Source organism: Rhineura floridana, chromosome 5 (assembly GCF_030035675.1).
Source record: "Rhineura floridana isolate rRhiFlo1 chromosome 5, rRhiFlo1.hap2, whole genome shotgun sequence".
Taxonomy (NCBI): Eukaryota; Metazoa; Chordata; class Lepidosauria; order Squamata; family Rhineuridae; genus Rhineura; species Rhineura floridana.
The window spans coordinates 112,229,015-112,248,602 of NC_084484.1; the positions used below are offsets into that span (position 1 = coordinate 112,229,015).

Genomic DNA, 19,588 nt, shown 5'->3' on the forward strand with positions numbered 1-19,588 from the left:
CACCGTTATTATACCTTCACTGCAGGTTGGGGGTCTGGAGAGGCACAAAGACTAGCCTACAACAATCTTGCAGTGTTCCCTAATGTAGTTGTCCCTGCGTTGCAGGTTGGGAGTCGGACTGATGCTGAACCTGCAACCTAATCCATTCTTAACATTGCACGTTAGAGTGGAATTGAGGCTGACTGATGCTGAACCTGCAACCTAATCCATTCTTAACATTGCACGTTAGAGTGGAATTGAGGCTGATTTTGAGTCCCAACCAAAAATCCCTTACAAAAACACCCCTCAGATTGCAGCAACAAATCAACCTACTGACCTGCATACAGTTTTAAGTTGTTGAAGTTTTAAAGGTTTTTAAATAAGTAAATAATCATATGAAATAAGGCCTAAACGAGAAAGCGAGAGACCAGGAATTCTTTCTTGGCTAGTGCCGTGTGTGTTTCCAACCATAGCTGAGGTAAACCCCAGGATTTCTCTGTGCTTTCTATCGGCAGCCCTCACTTCCGCCCCCGAGAACAAATCTACAGGACTTAGAAATTGAGACTGTGTGTCACTCTAATTTCAATATCTCTCGGTGATTGCTGTCTGTTCGCGGATGACGTCATGCATATCTTAGATAGTGGGAGAGGAAGAGCTGTTTCAGGCAGGAACGTAACTGGATGAACGGAGGAGTAGGTAACGCGCGAATTCCAGGTTGACGAACGAGACAAGGGAAGAGGAGGAGGAAAGAGGGTTGGAGAATAAATGAATGCTTCCTTCCTCACCCACAAACCAACCCCCCTCTCTAACAAGCGATGGTCTAGTCCTGAAGCCGAAAAGGGGTGGGGCTTTCACGCTCGTAGAGATTGCCATTGCTGCCTCTGCCTCCATGCCAGCTGTGACCGTTCCTGAGAACAATAGTAAAAGCGAAAAGTCAAGAGAGGGGAAGGCACGTGTGGCCAGGGTGAGGAGAATTTCGTGGCAGTGTGGAGGGGCTTGGCGCGTGGCGGAGTCTCTAGGTGGGAGTAGGAGAGTATTAACGGCCTCGGCGCGTGGCAGCGGGGAAGGGGGCGCGCGCTTCAGAGGAGGCGGATTGTGTAGGCGGCTGCTGTTAGGTTGGCCCCAGTGGTAAGTTGTTATATGGCGGGTTGAAGGGGGGGTATTATGTTTGCATTTGTTCAGAAAATAGGCTCCCTAAATGGGTTGTTAAAGGAGGAGACATGCTTCTGCATCGTGGTAGGTTTTTGTGGTGTCGGAGTCGCATTTATGACCCGGGGGGGGGTGCTGGTTGGAGCATTCGTGTGCCTTGTGAAATCGATGATAGGGGAATTGGGGCTGCACCAAATTCATTTCTGTGTGCCTTGTTATTTCTCTTCCCGTTCCCCTCTTAATAATTGTTCTTATTTGTTTATTTATATCCCCATATTCTTTCATCGAGGAACCCGAGGCAGCGTAAATGTGGTTCGCAGGCAGGCAGTCCTTTCAGGCGTTAACCAGAGCTTAACGTCAGGAAGGTGGTCGCCTCATGTGCCTAAACTCCCACTTGTTCTAGCTAATGGGGTATTCCAAATAGCACATTCGGAGATGGGGTGGAGGCACAGGAAGTGATGGGGTGGCCTTGCTCAACTAAGCAACAGGGTTTAGTTTTGAAATAAAAGGCTATCCTGACACCTGAATACAATGCCTAATTTGTAGGACAGCGGTTAGATTAGAATTCTGCAATTTACGTGCCTCACGCAAAATTTATTTATTTATTTATTGTATTTATATACCGCCTCATAGCTGAAGCTCTCTGGGTGGTTTACAGCAATTAAAAACAAGTATACAAATTTAAAACCATACCAAATTAAAACCCATAAAAACCAATAGGCAAGTTAAAAATGTGCTATTCAAATGCTGTTAAAAATGCCTGGGAGAAGAGGAAAGTCTTGACCTGGCATCGAAAAGATAACAGTGTTGGCGCCAGGTGCACCTTGTCGGGGAGATCATTCAAGGATTCTCAAAGCATCTTACAGGAATAACAAGATACGCATATAAAACAAATCCATTACAACAAAATATACTAAAAGTGTTGATCCAGAAAAATTACCCAACAACGTTCAGTAACTGCCCTACCTACAGAAAGATTGGGTGGGGAGCAAGTTGCTTTCAAAAGTTACTGAACTTCAGCTCTCCTGATCCCTGACCGCTGGTAATGGTGGCTGAAGCTGATGGGTGTTAGAGTTCAACAGCGTTTGGAGGACCATAGGTTCCCCTTCCTGTTAGACATGTGCAGTAGTGAAGACTGCCTTTGAGCACATTAAGTGTATTTCCCTTGCCATAGCCACCCACATTTTGGGGTGGGGGGTAGAGGGAAATGCTTTTATTTTGTTTTATTTCTAAGCTAGCCAGGGAGTCTGCCCAAGATGACAATCCTTAGTGTATTTCTTGGCCCTATCAAAGTGAGCAAAATCTTTATAAAGTATTTAGATGTGACTTAAATTTCTCTTAATAGATGAGTTGTGTGATCTAGCAGATAAAAGAATTGGGTCACAACCCATCATAAATTTAAAGCATTCTTATATCACTTTAATAGATACAGCTTCCCCCTAGGTTCCCCCTGGAAACTAGTTTGTTAAGGGTGCTGACCTCACAGACATACAATTCCTAGCACCCTTAACAAAATATTGTTCCCAGGATTTCCCATGACTGTTAAAGTGGTATAGGAATACTTTAAATGTATGCTGTGGATGTGATCTTAGACTTGGCCCTCAAGGACATAGGCTGATAGCCACATGCTGGCGGGGTCACTGTATATATAACTTAGTCCATGTAAGGGGGGAGGGAGCTTGTGAGCATCTGGCAAGGTAAAAGTGTTTAAGTCCTTTCTAGGAAGGCCAGCCTCTGAGAATCCTGGTTTTTGTTTCTGTAGCTACTAAATAGAGTAGTTCAAATCTCTCGAAGGCCTTAACTAAAAATCAAATGAACACACATGGTTAATGGACTTTTAATATCTGATAAATAGATGGGAGAGAAACAAATTTCAATTTACTACTGCTTTTTTTGGTGTGCCTACAGAAAATGAGGTTTCATTATCCTTCCCTTTATGTAAGCAACCTGATGAACTGAAAATCATCATCTGGCATTATTTGGCATGGTTGCTGCTGAGCAATCCAAACTGTATCCTTAGTGTAGTTCAAACAGGATGCTTAAGACAAATGATTCTATGTTCCTTAATTATACCTCTAGTGCTTTGTATGAGAGGCGTGATTGAGCTTGTTAACTACTACAGATTAACATACACGTAGTGCCAACCACCTGCTCTAGGATGCACACCTTAACGTGGTGAGGGAGTTTGAGAGTGTTGAAGAAGCTGAGAACAATGCTGTCAGGAGTCTAGACCAAGAGACTAGACTACTAGCAGGGTCACCCAAGCCAGAATGGTCAAACCTGACACACCAGGCTAAGATGCATCCAGACTCAGAGGAAGGCAATGGTAAACCACCTGTGAATACCTCTTACCATGAAATCCCTATGAACAGAGTATCCAAAATGCAACATGAGATAGTGCTGGAAGATTAGATGCCCAGGTCAGATGGCACTCACCAAGCTACTGGGGAAGAACAAAGGACAAGTACGAGTAGTGCTGTGACTGATGCAACTGGGTCCAAGCTTAATGGAAGCCCAGAGGCTGATGTGTACAGATGCTAAAGGAGAGTCCGGAGTTGTACAACGTACACAATAGGAACATGGAATGTGAGAAGCATGAACCAGGAAAAGTTAGAAATTGTCAAGCAAGAAATGGAGCGCATCAACATTACAATACTTGGCGTGAATGAATTAAAATGGACAGGACTGGGACATTTTCAATCAAGAAACTACAAAATATTTAATGCAGGAAATGAGAAATCAAGAAGAAACAGGGTTGCTTTAATAGTGAGAATTAATGTAGCAAAATCAATTACAAGCATAACGAAAGGTCTGAGTGAGTGATATCAGTGAGATTAAATAGCACAGTGGGCAGGAGAATTTGGCTGGGAGTCCAGAGGCTGTGAGTTCAAATCCCCTCTTGTGTCTCCCGGGTGTAAAGAGCCAGCTAAAGATCTCCCCCACAGTGAGTGGCTCAGGGGTTACATGCCCTGCCATCTATGCAGCTGTGGGCAAGCTGCATAGTCCCAAGGAGCTCAGTTGCCCTCAGCTGGCAGTTGCAGACAAGGAAAGGGCTGGCTTGTGCAGCTGTGGCAAGCTGAGCAGGCCCTAGCCATCTGGGAAGCACTAACCTCAGAGGGAGGCAATGGTAAATCCCCTCTGAATACTGCTTACCATGAAAACCGTATTCATAGGGTAGCCATAAGTCGGGATCAACTTGAAGGCAGTCCCAATGTTTCAAAAGTCTACGCTCCCAATAGCAAAACAAGAAGAGGAATTGGAGAGATTTTATACAGAAGTACAGAAAGAAATTGATCACACACCAAAACAAGATGTTCTAATAATCATGGGGGACTGGAATACAAAAGTAGGGAACAGAGAAGAACCAGAAATTATGGGGAAATGGGGTTTAGGAGATAGAAATGAAGCAGGAGAAAGACTTACTGAATTCTGTGAAGCCAATAATTTGTTTCTTACAAATACATTTTTTGAGTAACCAAAAAGATGACTGTACACGTGGACAACACTAAATGGTCATATAGCAATGAAATTGATTATATAATTGGTAGCAGAAGATGGAGAAGTTCCATACGTTCTGCAAAAACAAGTCCAGGAGCAGACTGCAGTACAGATCATGAACTGGTAATATGGAAAATCAGAGTACAGCTAAAGAAGAACAACAAAGCAATCATAATGCCAAAATACAATTTAAATAACATCCCGGAAGAATATAAAGATCAAATAAGAAACAGGTTTGAGGCTTTAAACTTAGTTGACAGAAAACCAGAAGAACTATGGATTGGGGTCAGAGACATTATCAGGGAAGAATGCAAAAAGACTACCTCTAGTTAAAAAGAGAGAAAGACCTCAGTGGATGACTGAAGAAACTCTTAAAATTGTTAAAGAAGGAAACAAAAGCAAAAGGACATAGAAACGTGGTTAGAACCCTAAGTGTAACTATACAGCGACTAGTACGTAGGGACAAGGAGAACTATTACAGTAGTTATTGTCTAGAAACAGAAGAGGACAACAAAAAAGGTAGAATAAGAGCCCTATTCCAAAAGATTAGAGAAATTAAAGGGAAATTTAAACCAAGAGTAGGGATGCTGAATAATCAACAGGGGAACACACGTGACTGATGGAGATGAAATAAAAGGAAGATGGAAGCAATACACTGAACGACTATATAAAAGAGATGCAAGGATCACAAATTCATTCATGGAGGAACAGTATGATGAAGAACCAGAAATTTTAGAATGTGAGGTGAAAGCTGCTCTTAAAATTCTTGGAAGAAACAAATCACCAGGAACAGATGACATACCAATAGAGTTGCTAGAAGCTACTGAGACTGAATCTGTCCAAAATTTGACAAAAATCTGTCAAGAAATATGGAAAACTAAACAATGGCCCACAGACTGGAAGCGTTAAATATATATTCCAATTCCAAAGAAAGGAGATCCCAGGGAATGCAATAATTATCGAACTATTGCCTTAATATCCCTTGCAAGTAAAATAATGCTCAAGGTTCTACAACAGAAACTCTTGCTGTATGTGGAGCAAAAAATGCCAGATGTCCAAGCTGGATTTAGAAAAGGAAAAGTTACCAGAGATCATATTGCAAACATACGTTGGATAATATAATGGACCAAGGAATTTCAGAAGAAAATCACCCTGTGCTTTATAGATTACAGCAAAGCCTTTGATTGTATTGATCATGGAAAAACTATGGCATGCTGTAGAAGAAATGGGGGTGCCACAGCATCTGATTGTCCTGATGCACAACCTATACTTTGGACAAGAGGCTACTGTAAGGATAGAATATGGAGACACTGATAGGTTCCCCATTGGAAAGGGTGTGAGACAGGGGTGTATTTATCGCCCTGTTTGTTTAATCTATATGCAGAACATATACGGAAAGCAGGATTGGACCAAGATGAAGGAGGTGTAAAAACTGGAGAGAAAAATATCAATAATTTAAGATATACAGACAATACCATACTACTAGCAGAAACTAGTCATGATTTGAAACAAATGCTGAAGAAAGTTAGAGGAAAGCACAAAAGCAGGACTACAGCTGAACATCAAGAAGACTCAAGTAATGACAACAGAAGATTTATGTAACTTTAAAGTTGATAATGAGGACACTGAATTTGTCAAGGATTATTCATATAAATCATAATCGACTTGAAGGCACATAACAGTCAATATCTTGGCACAGTCATTAACTAGTCAAGAAATCAGAGGAAGGGTAGGACTGGGGAGGGAAGCTGTGAGAGAACTAGAAACGGTCCTCAAATGCAAAGATGTATCACTGAACACTAAAGTCAGGATCATTCAGACCATGGTATTCCCGATCTCTATGTATGGATATGAAAGTTGGACAGTGAAAAAAGCAGATAAGAGAAAAATCAACTCATTTGAAACGTGGTGTTGGAGGAGATCTTTGCAGATACCATGGACCACGAAAAAGACCAATAATTGGGTGTTAGAACAAATTAAACCAGAACTATCTTTAGAAGCTAATATGATGAAACTGAGGTTATCATATTTTGGACACGTAATGAGAAGACCTGATTCACTAGAAAAGACAATAATGCTGCGAAAAACAAAAGGGAGTAGAAAAAGAGGAAGATCAAACAAGAAATGTTTTTATTTCATAAATGAAGCCACAGACCTGAACTTACAAGACATGAACAGGGTGGTTTATAACAGATGCTATTGGAGGTCGCTGATTCATAGGGTTGCCATAAGTCATGATCGACTTGAAGGCACACAACAACTAGTGCCAACCATGTATTTTTGTGTTAGGAAGAACATGTATAGGCTCCAAATGACTTTGAAGTCGTGAGTAAAAGCAGTAAGTCAGGATGTGTTCCTGCTTTTAGACAAGTAATTTTAAAAAATGCAAACTGCATCTGCCATGACTGCCAAACTAAATTGGGACAAAACTTTTAAATCCTTAAATACAGTTAATTTGTTCACACGAAAACAGTCTTTCAATGTGAAGTGCTTTCCTTTCCTTTCATATAGGTTAGATATAATTTAAGTGCTTGCTTAGTAAGTTTTAAAATATTTAGACTATTTACAAAAAATTAAATGTGGAAAACACTGCCAACCTGTAGGCTTAAACTATATAAACATAAAAGAATAAAGGACGTATTAAAATAATGGTTTACATTTTAAATCGGTGGAAGATGAAAATAGAAACTTCCAGGTGTATTACCATATATTGAAACATAGAAGTTAAGGTGCCCATTTCCCCCCATTTTGACTTTTAATTATGTGCTAATTGGGGTACTAGGGTGTGCTTTTCTTCAGGCTTCACTGGATAATTGAACATTTTCTTTTTTAGGGACACTATGAATGAAGAGCAGTTCGTTAACATTGACTTGAATGATGATAACGTTTGCAGTGTGTGCAAGTTAGGAACAGAAAGAGAGACTCTCTCATTCTGCCACGTTTGTTTTGAGCTAAACATTGAAGGTAAGTGTAGCCTAATATTGAACAATAATATTCTGCCCTTGAGACATTGGGAAGATCTAAAACCAGATTCTGGGAGAGGAAATGTCTCCTTGAAGGGAAGAAGGGCTCTTACCAGAATAGTAGTACTGTATATAAATACAAAGTTTTAACTGTTAGTATATTTGTGAAATTTCTCCATAGTGTTTTCCCCAAAAACAACTACAATAATAGAAAAGTTCAAAAGTAGTCGCTATATAATATTGATTGCTTGTTTGTTACCTTTAGGCACTAGTATCTAAATGCAAGATTATCTACTGTATCTAAGAACTGTATTATATTTATCTTATTTATTTATTTTATTATACTTGTATACCGCCCCATAGCCAAAGCTCTCTGAGCGGTTTACAATAACTAAAAACATTAAAACAAATACAATTTAAAACAGATCTTATAAAAACAATTTAAAACACAATTTAAAAATTTAAACAGTATAAAACACATGCTAAAATGCCTGGGAGAAGAGGAAAGTCTTGACCTGGTGCCGAAAAGATAACAGTGTTGGCGCCAGGCACACCTCGTCAGCAAGATCATTCCATAATTTGGGGGCCACCACTGAGAAGGCCCTCTCCCTTGTTGCCATCCTCCGAGCTTCCCTCGGAGTAGGCACCCGGAGGAGGGCCTTTGATCTTGAATGTAGTGTACGGGTGGGTTCGTACGAGGCGTTCCATCAGGTACTGTGGTCCCAAGCCATGTAAGGCTTTATAGGTCAAAACCAGCACCTTGAATCGAGCTTGGAAACAAAGAGGCAGCTAGTGCAAGCGGGCCAGAATCGGTTTTATATGTTCGGACCGTCTGGTCGCTGTTACCAATCTGGATGCTGCATTTTGCACAAGCTGCAGTTTCCAAACTGTCTTCAAAGGCAGCCCCACGTAGAGTGCATTGCAGTAATCTAATTTGGAGGTTACCAGAGCATGGACAACTGAAGCCAGGTTATCCCTGTCTACATAGGGACGTCGTTGGGCCACCAACCGAAGTTAGTAGAAGGCACTCCATGCCACCGAGGCTACCTGAGCCTCAAATGACAGAGATGGTTCTAGGAGAACCCCCAAGCTACGAACCTCCTCTTTCAGGGGGAGTGCAACCCCATCCAGGACAGGTTGGACATCCACCATCTGGTCAGAAGAACCACCCACTAGCAGCATCTCAGTCTTGTCTGGGTTGAGCCTCAGTTTGTTAGCCCTCATCCAGTCCATTGTCGCAGCCAGGCACTGGTTCAGCACATTGACAGCCTCACCTGAAGAGGATGAAAAGGAGAAATAGAGCTGCGTGTCATCAGCATACTGATAGCAACGCACTCCAAAGCTCCGGATGACCGCACCCAACGGTTTCATGTAGATGTTGAACAGCATGGGGGACAGAACTGACCCCTGCGGAACCCCATACTGGAGAGTCCAGGGTGGTGAGCAATGTTCCCCAAGCACCACCTTCTGGAGGCGACCTGCCAAGTAGGAGCAGAACCACTGCAATGCAGTCCCTCCTACTCCCAACTCAGCCAGTCTCCCCAGAAGGATACCATGGTCGATGGTATCGAAAGTCGCTGAGAGATAAGGAGAATCGGCAGAGTCACACTCTCCCTGTCTCTCTCCCGACAAAGGTCATCATACAGGGCAACCAAGGCTGTTTCTGTGCCAAAACCAGGCCTGAAACCCGACTGAAATGGATCCAGATAATTGGTCTCATCCAAGAGTGTGTGGAGCTGGCCCGCAACCACTCGTTCAAGGACCTTGCCCAGGAATGGAACATTTGCTACCGGCCTATAGTTATTAAGATTTTCTGGGTCCAGGGAGGGTCTCTTTAGAAGTGGTCACACTACTGCCTCTTTCAGGCAGCCAGGGACCACCCCCTCCCGCAGAGAGGCATTAATTACCTCCCTGGCCCAGCCGGCTGTTCCATCCCTGCTAGCTTTTATTAGCCAAGAAGGGCAAGGATCCAGCACAGAAGTGGTTGCACGAACCTGTCCAAGCACCTTGTCAACGTCCTCAAGCTGCAGCAGCTGAAACTCATCCAAGAAATCGGGACAAGGCTGTGCTCTGGATACCTTGCTTGATTCATCTGCTATAACACTGGAGTCTTAAGTCCTGGCAGATGCTAAAGATTTTATCCTGGAAATGCCTAGCATATTCATTACAGCGGGCCTCAGATGGTTCTACCTTGTCCCTGGGGCCAGAGTGTAATAGCCCCCGGACAATTCTGAAGAGCTCCGCTGGGCGGCAGATTGATGATTCGATAGTGGCAGCAAAATATTGCTTTTTTGCTGCCCTTACTGCCCCTAAATACAGCTTACCATTGGCACTTACCAGTGTATAATTGCATCCACCAGGAGTTCGTCTCCATCTGCACTCAAGCCGCCTCCGATATTCTTTCATAGCTCTCAGCTCTGCGGTATACCATGGAGCCGTATTTCTAGAGGGGTAGCCATCTTAATCTGTTGTAGTAAAAACAGTTTTGTGGTACTTTAAAGACTAACTGATTTGTTATAGCGTAAGGTTTCACTTCAACAGATGTATATATACATGAGTGGTACCTCACCAAAGACTTCTGAGGAAGCTTAGAAGTCATGGAATAAGAGGAGAGGTCCTCTTGTGGATAAGGAATTGGTTAAGAAGCAGAGAGTAGGAATAAACGGACAGTTCTCCCAATGGAGGGCTGTAGAAAGTGGAGTCCCTCAAGGATCGGTATTGGGACCTGTACTTTTCAACTTGTTCATTAATGACCTAGAATTAGGAGTGAGCAGTGAAGTGGCCAAGTTTGCTGACGACACTAAATTGTTCAGGGTTGTTAAAACAAAAAGGGATTGCGAAGAGCTCCAAAAAGATCTCTCCAAACTGAGTGAATGGGCGGAAAAATGGCAAATGCAATTCAATATAAACAAGTGTAAAATTATGCATATTGGAGCAAAAAATCTTAATTTCACATATACACTCATGGGGTCTGAACTGGCGGTGACCGACCAGGAGAGAGACCTCGGGGTTGTAGTGGACAGCACGATGAAAATGTCGACCCAGTGTGCGGCAGCTGTGAAAAAGGCAAATTCCAAGCTAGCGATAATTAGGAAAGGTATTGAAAATAAAACAGCCGATATCATAATGCCATTGTATAAATCTATGGTGCGGCCGCATTTGGAATACTGTGTACAGTTCTGGTCGCCTCATCTCAAAAAGGATATTATAGAGTTGGAAAAGGTTCAGAAGAGGGCAACCAGAATGATCAAGGGAATGGAGCGACTCCCTTACGAGGAAAGGTTGCAGCATTTGGGGCTTTTTAGTTTAGAGAAAAGGCGGGTCAGAGGAGACATGATAGAAGTGTATAAAATTATGCATGGCATTGAGAAAGTGGATAGAGAAAAGTTCTTCTCCCTCTCTCATAATACTAGAAGTCGTGGACATCCAAAGAAGCTGAATGTTGGAAGATTCAGGACAGACAAAAGGAAGTACTTCTTTACTCAGCGCATAGTTAAACTATGGAATTTGCTCCCACAAGATGCAGTAATGGCCACCAGCTTGGACGGCTTTAAAAGAAGATTAGACAAATTCATGGAGGACAGGGCTATCAATGGCTACTAGCCGTGATGGCTGTGCTGTGCCACCCTAGTCAGAGGCAGCATGCTTCTGAAAACCAGTTGCCGGAAGCCTCAGGAGAGGAGAGTGTTCTTGCACTCAGGTCCTGCTTGCGGGCTTCCCCCAGGCACCTGGTTGGCCACTGTGAGAACAGGATGCTGGACTAGATGGGCCACTGGCCTGATCCAGCAGGCTCTTCTTATGTTCTTATGTTCTTATGAGTGTTGTGAGAAAAAATGTCAGCAGTAAGGTCAAAGGGAAATGAAATGCAGACTGATAACTGCATTAAATGTATATATAAAATGCTGACTGTCATATAGAGCCTGTGAATGTGCAGCAGAAACTTTTGCTAGTCTATTTCCTAGCAATGGTCCAAAATCCTTTCATGTTGAAAACTTCATAGTCAGGATCTAGTGTGGCTCTGTCATGCTGCAGTTACTAGAGTATTGTATTCAGACATGGAAAACATATGATCAGAGCACATTCTGCTATGAACAGTGCCAGTGCCAAAGGTTGGGCCCTGGGTGAGGGCCCCTGTGACCCAGAAGGACCTCTGAAGTGCTCCTCCTTAGGATTAGAGGGTGGTGCTCCCATTCTGTGATCCACTGCAGTGTCAGGGCCTGCAACCCAACGCTGCAGCGTATTGTGGAGAGGGTACTCCCAGGCACCCCTCCAATACAGACAGCACAAGCTTCAGTAAGCCCACCCACATGCCCCACCTTCCTCTACCATCAGTGTTAATGCCATGTGCGCTGTGTGCGCATGCTTGCCATCACCCAAGATGGCATCAGGGGCTTCCATAAGGGGCCGATGCCCCCTTCGCTGTCTTTACAGGCATATGTGGTACACGCACATGTCATTCACACAAGATGAGGGTTAGGAGGGGCACACAGGCAGGTTTATTAGCCCCACACCGCCAGTATGGGGGGGTGTTGGGCTACGGCACCATGCGCCCAGAGCAGGCTGGTGCCCAAGGACCCAGTCATGCCTGGCCATGGCCCTGGCTATGAAGTTCACTGTACGGTATTGAGCAATATGCTGTGTCCTAGCTTTATATGCCACATAAGGTGCTTGTGTAATTTTTTTAAAAATCACTGAGTCAAGAAAAAAATAGGAATGTAACTAATAAATATAATGGGTTTGCACTATGTGTGTGTGAGCCCAGTAAATGGCTAGTCAATTTATAAGTACTTGTATAGGTACTCTAAAGCTTTCTATACCTTTCTAATCTGATAATCAGGATTTGAAGGATTGCTAATTTAGTTAACCGGTGTTCGCTTTCGCCTAGGCTTTAAACATACTATACATTTGCAGGTAAGCACCTACTTGTCCATGCCCATTTCCTAGATTGAGTTCGCTTATTTTCCTCATTTGTGTTAAAATTCCAGCAATGACACATGCATCTTCATGTCTTATGAAATAGAGTTCTTGACAAAATGTACAATCTTCCAGTTCCCTTTAGGAATAAACACTGTTGCATTGAAATATGAAGTTATTAATCTGGTTATTGCCTCCAAACAATAGGGTTTTATCCAGAATAATAGTGAAATTATATATTTTTGTACAGTATTATATATTCCAAAAGACAAGTTGAAGCATATGCATTTTGTCAAGAACTGTATTTCATAAATATAAGTCATAAGTAAACCTTGTTGTTGTTGTTATGTGCCTTCGAGTCGATTACGACTTATGGCGACCTTATGAATCAGCAACCTCCAAGAGCATCTGTCATGAACAGGTCTGTGGCTTCCTTTATGGAATCAATCCATCTCTTGTTTGGCCTTCCTCTTTTTCTACTTCTTTCTGTTTTTCCCAGCATTATGGACTTTTCTAGTGAATCATGTCTTCTCATGATGTGTCCAAAGTACGATAACCTCAGTTTCATCATTTTAGCTTCTAGTGACAGTTCTGGTTTAATTTGTTCTAACACCCAGTTATTTGTCTTTTTCACAGTCCATGGTATGCACAAAGCTCTCCTCCAGCACAACATTCAAATGAGTTGATTTTTCTCTTATCCGCCTTTTTCACTGTACAACTTTCACATCCATACATAGAGATCGGGACTACCATGGTCTGAATTATCCTGACTTTGGTGTTCAGTGATACATCTTTGCATTTGAGGACCTTTTCTAGTTCTCTCACAGCTGCCCTCCCCAGTCCTAGCCTTCTTCTGATTTCTTGACTATTGTCTCTATTTTGGTTAATGACTGTGCTGAGGTATTGATAATCCTTGACAAGTTCAGTGTCCTCATTGTCAACTGTAAAGTTACATAAATCTTCTGTTATTACTTTAGTCTTCTTGACATTCAGCTGTACTCCTGCTTTTGTGCTTTCCTCTTTAACTTTCATCAGCATTCGTTTCAAATCTGACTGTGTTTCTATCTCCTTTTGCTTTTGCTTTCCTTCTCTCTTTAACCATTTTAAGAGTTTCTTCAGTCATCCATTGAGGTCTTTCTCTCTTTTTAACAAGAGGTATTGTCTTTTTCCATTCCTCCCTGATAATGTCCCTGACTTCAGTCCATAGTTCTTCTGGTTCTCTGTCAACTAAGTTTAAAGCCTCAAACCTGTTCCTTATTTGATCTTTATATTCTTCTGGGATGTTATTTAAATTGTATTTTGGCATTATGATTGCTTTGTTGTTCTTCTTTAGCTGTACTCTGATTTTCAATACAATCAGTTCATGATCTGTACCGCAGTCTGCTCCTGGTCTTGTTTTTGCAGAAAGTATGGAACTTCTCCATCTTCTGTTTCCAATTATATAATCAATTTGATTCCTATATTGACCATCTGGTGATGTCCACGTGTACAGTCGTCTTTTTGGTTGCTCAAAAAATGTGTTGGCAAGAAACAAATCATTGGCTTCACAGAATTCAATAAGTCTTTCTCCTGCTTCATTTCTGTCACCTAAGCCCCATTTCCCCACAATTCCTAGTTCTTCTCTGTTCCCTACTTTTGCATTCCAGTCCCCCATGATTATCATCATATCTTGTTTTGGTGTGTGATCAATTTCCTCCTGTACTTCTGTGTAAAATCTCTCCAATTCTTCTTCTGCGTTTGATGTTGGAGCGTAGACTTGGATGATGGTTATGTTAATAGGTTTCCCATTTAATCTCATTGATATCACTTGCTCAGACCTTGCGTTGTAGCTCCTAATTGCTTTTGCTACATCACTTCTCAGTATTAAAGCAACCCTGTTTCTTCTTGATTTCTCATTTCCTGCATAAAATATTTTGTAGTTCCCTGATTGAAAATGTCCCATTCCAGTCCATTTTAATCCACTCACGCCAAGTATTGTAATGTTGATACGCTCCTTTTCTTGCTTGACAATTTCTAACTTTCCCTGGTTCATGCTTCTCACATTCCATGTTCCTATTGTGTGCGTTGTACAACTCCGGACTCTCCTTTCGCATCTGTGCACATCAGCCTCTGGGCTTCCTTTAGGCGTTGACCCAGCTGCGTCATTAGTCACAGCGCTACTCGTACTTGTCCTTTGTTCTTCCCCAGTAGCTCGGTGAGTGCTTTCTGACCTAGGGGTCTCATCTTCCAGCACTATCTCGTGTTACATTTTGGATACTCTGTTCATAGGGTTTTTGTGGTAAGAGGTATTCAGAGGTGGTTTACCATTGCCTTCCTCTGAGTCTGGATGCATCTTAGTCTGGTGTCTCAGCTTTGACCATTCCGCCATGGGTGCCCCTGCTAGGAGTCTAGCCTCTTGGTCTAGACTCCTGACGGCATTGCTCTCAGCTTCTTCAACACTCTCAAACTCCCTCACCATGTTAAGGTGTGCATCCTAAAGTAAACCTACTTCTGTAATAATAAACATTTGCTGGTTTTACATCCAGTCAGTAGTCTTCCTGCATGAGTGACCTTAGTTTTTTACCTAACATTTATTTGAGGAAACAAAGAATATCAGACCATGGTGGATGCCTCTTTTGAACTATTAATTTGGGCAGTAAAGCAGTTTAGGAACTGTTGATATATAAAAACAAATGTAAGGTCCCCTTTCCCTAGCTTGTCCTATATATAATCTAATGATAATTGGCCATCTGTGTATGAAGTAGAAGTCTCTTACAGTAGAAAACGCCACTCTTGGGCTGAGAACTATGCATCTGAGTGCTGTCACAGGCAACAGTGTTTTTTAATGTTTGTTAGGTTATATTGTACTATGTTCTGAAACTCATCAAACAAGCAAGAATATAACAAGAAACAACAATAAGAAAATACAGCCAGTTAAAGAATCCAAATGGCAATAAAAGAGAACTAATGGGTGGAGTGTGAGTAGAAGATCAAGCTCATGATTGAGTCCCTCCAAAAGGAATTCTGAGATCGTGGAGGGATAGTGCTGCTCCCACTTAATTAATGAAAGGAGGAGAAACCAGTTGGATTGAAAGATCTCTGCTGTCTTAGGACCTTTTGCGCACCAAACTGCATAGGTCAGTTTCTCACACAGGGTAATTTGCCATCTACAGTTGTACCAGGCTGTTAGGGTGAAGTTAGATGAAGTTTTCCATCGCCCTTCCACTCTTATCCTGGTTGCAGCCAGATGTCTCTGGTCACAAAAGAGGGTGTCTAAAATGTAATAATTTTGGGCCTGAATTTATTTATTTATTATTTACTAAATTTATATATTGCCCTTCCTCCTAGAAGGAAAGTAACACAAGCACTGGATTTTTTGGAATCACTTTATTTGTTTTTGTTTATTTAGAATCACTTTATTTGTTTTTGGCCATGTGCTGAAAAATAACACCCCCAAAGACAGATGCACGTGTGGTGGCAATGCTTTTTTGTATTGGGGAATCCCTCACTGGACAGCCTCTGCAACAGTGAGAACGGTGTTCAGTTTAGTAATTAAATTGACTGCTGACTTCTGCAGGATTGTCTGTGCTGCATCACTAGAAAAATCCTTGGCAAATAACAGCTTTAATACTGCTGTTGCAACATTCTGAAGAGCTCTTTGGCTTCCTTACTAGTAAGGTGGAGGGAAGAGGAGTGAATTAAAGCAAATCAGTTTACTGTATTCAAGTTTCTAAGTATGTGTTGTTCAATTGATTAACATGTGTGAATTGTCTCATTGATTTAGGTAAAAATTAATTTAAAAACCTTTACAAAATCTACCATTACACACAACAACACAAAAACCTAAAAGGGTACTGTACTTAATTATACTACAGTCGGCATAGACTTTTCACATTCCACAATGTTAAATTGAAAATACCCCCATGTCATTCTGATTCTTCCCATAAGCTCATTTCAGAACAAAACCTTACAAAACTTATAGTCGTGAACTCAGAAACACTTGCTTAACAACTCTAAGTTTTTGTGATGATACACAAAACAGTCAGAGAGAATCAAGAGTTCAAAGTCTAAAAAGAGAGAGAGAGAAACCAGAGCCCTTTTGGACTTTTTTCTGTCAGAGTTCTCATAGTGTGTTGAAATGAATTAAAAATCAGCCATGTTCACAGAGTACCTATAATCCTATTGCTGACCTTGTCCCATACTCTTATCTTCTGAAGTTTAAACGTTTAAAAACTGCCTGGCTGATTTTTAATTAATTTAAGAAACTACATGGAATTGAATGACAATGTTGGGGATGCTCAGTAAGAACCAACTGTCAGTGTTCTAAAAGCCAGACTCACAGCTGCTTGGCTTGGCTAATCAGGGGGCCACACCCACACCAGGTCTTTATTTCCCTTTAGATAGTCATGGCTTCCCCCAAAGAATCCTGCGAAGTGTAGTTTGTGAAGTGTGCTGAGAAGAGATTCCTATTCCCCTGACAGAGCTCCAGAGTGGTTTAACAGTCAGCTGCTCTGATTGAAGCTCTGTGAGGGGACCAGGGCCTCTCCTAGCAACTCTCAGCACACTTTACTAACTACACTTCCAAGGATTCTTTGGGAGAAGCCATGACTATCTAAAGTGAAATAGAGGTGTGGATGTGGCCAGGGAGAGCTTTGGTTTAAATTTGGGTGAGAGGCTACATGTGCCTGCTGTAGAATAAAAAGGTGGGGGAAACATATTAAAGGCAATGATACTGTTCACAATGTTTTCCTTTTGGAAAGGAAAGGGGCTTCTCCTCTGCCCAGGGCCCACCCACCCAATCTTCTCCCCCCTCCCCTTCCTGCCTTCCTGCTCCTCTCCCCGCCCCACCCCACCCCCAGGTCAATTTCACCTATCCTAAGCATCATTGCACAGGAGTAAATCCCACTGAAATCAATAAGCATGCAAATGATCATACCTGCCCTTCCCTTCCCTGTCCTCCCTCCTATCCCCTCCCTCTTGCCCTTTCCCCTCCCCATCCCCTTCCAATCCCCTCCTTCCCATCCCCTTCCAATCCCCTCCTTCCCATCCCCTTCCAATCTCCTCCTTCCTCCCCCCTTCTCCTCTGCTCTCTCCCTCCCCCATGGTAAGTTTTACCTATCCTAGGGCTACGACCTGGGAGACCAGGGTTTGAATCCCCACACAGCCATGGAGCTCACTGGGTGACCTTGGGCCAGTCACTGCTTCTCACCCTCAGAGGAAGGCAATGGTCAACCACCTCTGAATACCACTTACCATGAAAACTCTATTCATAGGTTCACCATAAGTCAGAAATTACTTGAAGGCAGTCCCTTTTATTTTTAAGCATGATTGCACGGGAGTAAGCCCCATTGAACTCAATAAGCATGCAAATTATCAAACCTGCCCTCCCCTCCTCCTTTCTCCCATCACCTCCCTATGCCCCTTCTCTCCCCCTTCCTTCATCCCTCCCCTTCCAATCCCCTCCCTCCCCCTCCTGCTCCCCTTTCCCCTCCTTTCTCTTTCCTTCTACTCTCCCCTTCCCCTCCTTCCCCATGGTCAGTTTTACCTATCCTAGCCTTGATTGCATGGCAGTAAATCCCACTGAACTCAATAAGCTTGCAAATGATCAGACTTGCCTTTTCCCTCCTTCCCCTCTACTCTACCTCCTACCTTTTTCCTCTCCTCCCCTCTTCCTTCTTCCTCCTCTCCTGCCTACTCCAGCCTTTTCTCCCTCCCTCTTGTCCTCCTCCTTCCCCCCCCCGGTCAGTTTTACATATGCAAAGCATGATTGCATGGGAGTAAATCCCATTGAACTCAATAAGCATGGAAATGATCAGAACTGCCTTTCTCCTCCTTCCCCTTTCCTCACCCTTCCTCCTCCCTTCTTCCTCCCCTCCCCTCTTCCTTCTTCTTCCTGACCACTCCAGGCCTCCCTCCCCATGGTCAGTTTCACCTACCCTAAGCATAATTGCAGGGAGTAAATCCCACTGAACTCAATAAGCATGCAAATGAGCAATCCATTTTCAGCAAACTTGTGCAGGATCCCATTTCTTACCTCCCGGATTAAAAAGCTGGGAAATTCAGGAGTAGGCAAAAAACCTTGTGGTTTAAGAACGTACGTTTAGCCAACAGATATTTCTATCAAACTTTAAAAAGCAGGGAAATCGGGCAGCTATAGTGAGTGCACCAAGGGAGCAGGAGACCTGACCTCTCTGAGATATTGTACTGCCCTACATATTTGTCAAAATGCAAACACAATTTGGGTTGATCTTTCACAGTCCAATCTACTTTGTAAACCAAAGTACAACTCTGCCTGTGGTGAACCCCTAAGGGAAGGAGCATATACACTTTCTACACAGAATAGGCAATGTTTGCACTCTGTATTCCTTTACTCTCTAATTCCATTTCCTTTCTTGTCTCTCCAATTTTGAATCTAGCAAGTTAGGCTCCACAGACACCCTAAATTTAAAGTACATGGCTTCCCCCACAGAATAATGGTAACTGTAGTTTATTCCTCACAGAACTACAATTCCCAGCACCTTTAACAAACTACCATTCCCAGGATTCTTTGGTGGAAGCCATGTGCTGTAAATGTATGGTGTGTAAACAGCCTTAGACACAGAAAGCCATGACTGTTTAAAGTGGAATTCACTAATAGGCAAAAAACCTTGCAGTTTAAGAACGTACCTATAGCCCACAGATATTTCTATCAAACTTTAAAAAGCAGGGAAATTGGGCAGCTATAGTCAGTGCATCAAGGGAGTAGGACACCTGACCTCTCTGAGATATTGTACTGCCCTACACATTTGTCAGAATGCAAACACAATTTGGGTTGGTCTTTCACAGTCCAATCTACTTCATTTGTAGTTTGGAAGAATTTGGTAATATGTGCCTCTGAGCATAAGGTGAGTGATGGCGACACCTGCCATCTCCAAAGATGGAGAACTACATTTTTGTATGTTTGTTGGTGTTCTTACTTTTTCTTTTCTGTGTTACTACTGTTTCTACAGAGATTTTAATCTAGAAAATTATATTTCTCTCATTATTCATCCTAGAAATCTGTATCAAATTTATTTTTATTAATTTCAAAGCTTTTTCATTGGCCAATATCATACGCTGGTGAACAC

At 42.4% G+C, this 19,588-nt stretch overlaps 1 protein-coding gene across 2 annotated transcripts in view; it reads left to right on the plus strand.

Moving 5' to 3' along the window:
- The first annotated feature begins 611 nt into the window (after window positions 1–611).
- The window catches only part of C5H21orf91 (chromosome 5 C21orf91 homolog), a 29,042-nt gene continuing 10,065 nt past the window's right edge, over window positions 612–19,588 (plus strand). The window contains exons 1-2 of one of the 2 annotated variants that reach the window (XM_061629492.1): window positions 612–943; window positions 7,460–7,590. In XM_061629492.1, coding sequence (XP_061485476.1) covers window positions 7,467–7,590 — 124 coding nt within the window. In that variant the 5' untranslated portion in view covers window positions 612–943; window positions 7,460–7,466. The other variant, XM_061629493.1, reaches the window with a different exon arrangement.